The sequence below is a fragment of the Echinops telfairi genome, unplaced genomic scaffold, assembly GCF_000313985.2.
Source record: "Echinops telfairi isolate 266 unplaced genomic scaffold, ASM31398v2 ScPeMD7_5;HRSCAF=22, whole genome shotgun sequence".
In the NCBI taxonomy this organism is placed as follows: domain Eukaryota; kingdom Metazoa; phylum Chordata; class Mammalia; order Afrosoricida; family Tenrecidae; genus Echinops; species Echinops telfairi.
Genome location: NW_022103901.1, coordinates 14,409,844 through 14,415,636, shown reverse-complemented (window position 1 = coordinate 14,415,636; position 5,793 = coordinate 14,409,844). Strand labels below are relative to the sequence as shown.

Here is a 5,793-nt window from a genome sequence, read left to right as displayed (position 1 = left end):
TTTTTTTTGCAAGTATTGGAATATTTTATTGCATTTTGACCTTATCGTTCTCTAGAAATGAATGAAAAAGAAACAAACTGTGCTGACTTGAATGCTTAGTGAGGCAAAGTTGGATAGCTTGACATTTCTAACATCAGCAAGATTTTAGCGCTAAGCATTACTTGTGGAAACTCATTGCAGTGGGGTCAGCTCTGACTCAGTGGCCTACGGACAGAGAAGAATTGCCCCCAGGTTTCCATGGCCGCAGGTATTAGTGGAAGCAGACGGCCACGTCCTCTTCCTGAGGAGCGGCCAGCCTGTCTGTTAGCAGCCAAGCACTGTGGCCACTGTCCCTCCAGAGCCTCTGAGCTTGTGAAGATTTGCTTCAAGATTGGGGCCAAAGGATGAGGCGTAGCAGAACTTCCACACACAGACGTTCGTAGGTACACAAAGAGACCATCGAGCCACAGAATTGGGGACAAGGATGCCGCTTGCTATGGATCAGGTAGGGCAGGAGGGAGAAGCCTACGGCTCCATTTGGCCGTGACAGGCTTTGCAAGGATGTAGGTTCAAACTCCACCTCCCCTCACTGTTGTGGAGTCAATTCTGACTCACAGCGACCTTATAGGACAGAGCAGAGTGGCCCCTATGGGTTTCTGAGACTGTCACTCTTTATGGGAGTAGATAATCTCGTCTGTCTCCCACGGAGCGGCTGACGGTTTCGAACTGCTGACCTTGTGGTTAGCAGCCCAACACATCACTGCTAAGTAGGAAGTAAGTTAGTCTCAAAGTCAGCAATCACAACCTTTGGCCCTGTTGTTGGCAAAGACACCATCGATGCCTTTCCAGGGTGGAAATGAATTTCTTCTGTCCATTATATATCAGCTCAAGTAAATTGAGAAACAATCGTTGGAGGTAAAAATCTTTGTTTGGAAAATGGTATTTTCTATTCTTGATGTTTGAAGGCAACGGGCTTGAGGTTTGAGGGTGATCATGGTTCGTTGATAGAATTCTCACCTTTCATGTGGGAGACCCAGGTTTGATTCTCAACCAAAGCACCTCAAAAGCAGCTGTCCCTTAGCCGTCACTGGAAGTTTGCATTCTACTGTGAAGTCACATGGGTTCCAGTAGAGCTTCTAGGCCAGCGGTTCTCAACCTGTGGGTCATGACCCCTTTGGGGGTGGAATGACCCTTTCACAGAGGTCGCCGATTCAGAACAGTAGCAAAATGACAGTGATGAAATAGCAACAAAAATAATTTGAAGGTTGGGGAGTCACCACCACCTGAGGAACTGTCTTAAAGGGTTGATACTGTCTTAAAGGGTTGATACTGTATCAAAGGGTTGATACCGTCTCAAAGGGTTGATACTGTCTTAAAGGGTTGATACTGTATCAAAGGGTTGATACCGTCTCAAAGGGTTGATACTGTCTTAAAGGGTTGATACTGTATCAAAGGGTTGATACTGTATCAAAGGGTTGATACTGTATTAAAGGGTTGAGGAAGGTTGAGAATCAATGTTGGAGGTGAAGACAAATAATCGCTTTCAAAACTAGACCAATGAAAACCCGTTGGCTCGTGCTGGTCGGCTCCCATAGCCCATGAGGTTTCACGAGTTGAGGGCCAACTCAACGGTAGCTCCCATATTTGAGGTTTAGTCATATCTTAAATGTTTTCAGTAACGGTCACATGTATACATTAAAACTCTATATCAGAGAGATGCTATCAGCTATTTTATACATTGGACTCTTCCACATTTTTTAAAAACACTTACAGATCTACTTATGGTTAATGGTGGGGTAGTTCAGGCGCACAGAAAATGAATGAATCAGTAGCAGGGGAGGGAGCATTAGAACTAATTGTGATGACGTATGTACAACTCTTTTTAAACGTGACTTAGCTGTGGAAGTGGATTGTATGTGAGTGTTACAGCAGGAAAACTACTAGAAAAAAGAGAGAGAAACCAAACTTGACCAATGGTGACCATGGGGTGAAGGAGACGGAGATGCTGCTTAGGGGCATTGAGTGTCTGTTAGTGGTGGTGGAATAATTCGGAAAAGGCTATCACTAACGGTTGTACAACCATCTAGAATCAATGGCACTGAATGATGCATATGGAAGTTGTTGAGAGAATGTTTTGAGAATGATGAGGGCAACGAATGTACAAATGTGCTTGACACAATTGATGGATGTATGGATTGTGACAAGAGTTGTATGAGCCCCCCATAAAACGATATAAAAAAAGGAAAAAAAGATGGAAATTTAGTGTAAGATATTTTTTAAAAAAGAACTTTCTGTTGTGTCTATTTTTGACACAGTTGAAAAAAGCCATTACAGTACATGAATTACAATGACTACAGGGAGGAAGAGAATGTTCTGAGATTGATCGTGGTGATGATTGTCCAACTCTTCTTGCTTTGATTGAACTGCTGAATTATATGACATGTAGGTGGGGTGCCAATCAAACCGCTAAAAAAATCGATAGCAGTCACCCAACTTACCTGCCCCCTTCAATGAACAAGTGCCAAAATAGTAGGAGTTCACTTAAACAACTGTCACTAGTGCCTCCCCACCCGGCCCAGATGCCACACCTATTCTTCATAGAGCCGTGCTGCCTGTTCCTGAACTTCCTTTGAAGGAATTGTGCCTTTTTGATGAGGTTGTTGGGTCCTCTCCTCTCTGGATGTACCATTCCCCTCTTGATGGAGATTTACCTTTTCAAACAACACCTGGTCGTCTCTCCCTGTGCTCTCTTAAAGCAATCGCCTGCCCCTCCAACTGACATCCATGCTATGGAGCCTTCTTCAACTGTTTTTTCCCCTCCTCTTCCACGGAAAGCTAGGTGTTGAGGCCCCTTGGAGGGTCTACAGGGACTGGGGAAGGATGGTCTTCTGGGGCAGCTAAGTCCTAGAGAAGGAAGCCAAGTCACTGTAGGTGAGGGGGCAAGGATGATGAGGGACTGTCCCCCCAAACTGGTGTTGGCCTTTTGCCCCACTTCTGTTTTATGGTTGGCCAACGTCCTCTTCCCCATTGTGCTCCTTCCCCCTCCACGTGGGGGGGCTCTGCGTCATTATATTAACACCCCCCCCCCCAGGACACACAGCACCATTCAACGCCCGTGGCCCAGCCCTGCACTTCCTCGATGTGCCACCCAGTGATGGCCTCTCCAGCTGTACTCCTTCTGGGAGGTGAGTACGGGCAGGGGAGAGGTTGGGAATGGGGTCCTCTGTCTGGTGGGAGGGACTGAGGGCCAGTGGGTCAACTCGTACGATCAAGCAATCAAGAGGGCCTGGAGGCAGAAGTGGACCTGCTGCCTAGCATCTGGCGTGGGAGGAGGAATGGCCAGGAATCTGGGAGCGGGTATAACCTGAAAACAGAGATGTGTAAAGACGGGCTCAGGTGGATGGTGAGCTCCCTTCTTCAAATGGCTACATTCACGGAGCCCTCCCATCCTCCAGCACATGGGGGGCGGGCCCCCTGTTGTGGGTGCTGTGCTGTGTGTGTGAGAGACGTCTGTCCCAGCATCCTGGAGAAAGATCAGGTCACAGAAGCTCCTAGATAAAGGATAAGATTGTATTCCATGTCCGTGGGGGCGCCTCATGATTTCAAGTCATATTCCTCCCAAAGGAACGGTGCAGATATGGAAAACTATTAGAACCACTTTCAAGCATCGCATGTCATGGAAAGATGCGATTTTGCATAAGCATTCCGATTTCTAACATCTCTTGAAAAATGGGCATTTCTGTCAGCTCTGGGTCCTGAAGCCCAGTAGAAGCTTCTTCCCTTAGAAAGGACACAAGCTCGACAGGTGCCACCCTTCTTTGGCACGGACACCCAACCCTTCAATCACTGATGTCACTTGTCTGGCCCCCGAGACCCTTTGTCTGGGACCCTGGGTGTCCATCAGAGCTGGTGTCAGGCTCAGAGACAGAGTCACTGAAGGCAGGACAGCACAGGATGGAAGGACCTCTTGCATGTGGCTGGAATAGGGTGCCAACGCCCTAAAGAGTCAACCCCTTCCTGTGTGGCTGGTCCCATCGAGTCAGTTCTTGACTTCTAGCCACCTGTGCACAGCAGAAGGGAACACCCCCCTCCTGGGACCTCTTCCCCGGACCCCAGAGTTCCTGCTCTATACCCTCTCTGCCATGCCTGGCTCGACACGTTCTCAACTCGAGCTGTCCTATTCTTGGAGTTGACTCCCGAATCACAACCTAGAGAGAGCTGGAAATTCTCCAACGAATGAAGAGGGGGGAAATGGCAATTTAGGAGCAGGTTAGTCAGGGAAAATCTTTGAAATATAGGAGTCTTTCCAAGCTTTTAAAACGGGACTATAGCTACAGGTCTAATGGTTAGGAGGTACAGCACATCTTTGAGGGGCACAAAATTTGATTCATAATAAGTACTTCCCGAATGAAAAGTCCTTGTGGCAGAGAGGTTACACCTGGGGCTGTGAAGGTAACATGAGCAGTTCAAAACCACCAGCTGCTCTGAGGGAGAAAGACGGGCTTGGGACTCCCATTTGGAAACTCACAGGGGCAGTTCTACCCTGCCCTCTCCGGTGGCTATGAGTTGGCATCAGCCGGATGCCGTTTCCGAGCTTCCCAGCTTCCCAGGCTCTCAGGGAGGAACCTGTCTTCCGTCAAGGATCAGGAGAGTGGGTTGGAATCCTGGTTGTCATCTGTTGGGGGACTCTGAGCCGGTTGACGGATGCCAGTCAGACACTTGCTGAGTGCCAGGTAGTTATTCGATGGCACCGGATGCGACCACAACAAGCGCCAGGAACCACGACACACATCAAAGGACAAGTTCACTTCCACCAAGATGATCCCAGCTGAGAGCAACACCCCAGCTGCTCCCCAGGGGGGCTCCAAGAGGGTGGCCTTTTGCCGGAGTAGAAAGTCTGGCAGTTCTCCCAGGGAGTGCCGGGGGTTTCATACGGTTGACCAACCCATAGCCAGTGCGCCACGAAGGCTCCTCGCCCAAGGACCATACAGGAGCCGCCTCTGTCCCCTGAGAGCCTGACCCTCATGGGGGCGGGCCGGAGAAACCAAGAATTACAAAGAATTCATCAAAGGAGTCTAACTCTGCTCCCCATTGCGGACTTTGGGGTCTCCGTCTGCAGAAGAAGGTGGAACGAGATCGTCTTTCCATCAGGTGACCTTCTATGCTCTCAGAAGGTCCCAGGTTAGAAGAGAAAGGTGTGCGGACATTCTTGGGTTCATCTACCTGGCTGGATTTCAGGTGGGGGGTGTCCTTTGTAGTGCACTGGAGTGGACTCTCCCCCCGATGGAGGCTTTTCTGCCTTGTGGTTTGATGATTTTTGAGGGAGGGAAGGTGGCTGGGAAGCCCGCCGGTGGCAAATCTGAAAACAAGTGGAAAAGAGATGCCTCTGATTGGGAGGGGGTTTCTCTGACTTCCATCCCGTACCCATGTCCCTCAGTCCTGGCTTCTTGTCACGGATTCAACCTGGATGTGGAAGAGCCCACGGTTTTCCATGAAGACGGAGCCGGCTTTGGGCACAGCATGGCCCAGTATGGCAGTTCTCGGTAAGAGCCGCACCCACCCACCCCCATTCTGCAGCTGACATGCGCTCCCAGGCAGCCCAGAAGCAGGGCAGGGTTCAGGGGAAACTTTTCCACCGCTCTTCCACGAATGATTCCCCTTCCTGGAAAGGGGAGGACCCCACAATTTGGGGCACGGAGGTTGCAATGTGCCCTGCAGGAAATGCCAACAAAAGCCTACTGCCATGGGAATCCAGGACAGATGATCCCCTCAAGACCAGTGGTGAGAGTGGCGATACCGGGAGGGTGGAAGGAA

The 5,793-nt window shown here is 49.6% G+C and overlaps 1 protein-coding gene across 1 annotated transcript in view; it reads left to right on the top strand.

Annotated features, from left to right (window-relative positions):
• Window positions 1–3,133: 3,133 nt before the first annotated feature.
• Window positions 3,134–5,793, top strand: part of ITGAD (integrin subunit alpha D) — a 29,086-nt gene continuing 26,426 nt past the window's right edge. The window contains exons 1-2 of the mRNA XM_013005444.1: window positions 3,134–3,164; window positions 5,417–5,522. Coding sequence (XP_012860898.1) covers window positions 3,134–3,164; window positions 5,417–5,522 — 137 coding nt within the window. The remainder of the gene's footprint in view (window positions 3,165–5,416; window positions 5,523–5,793) is intronic.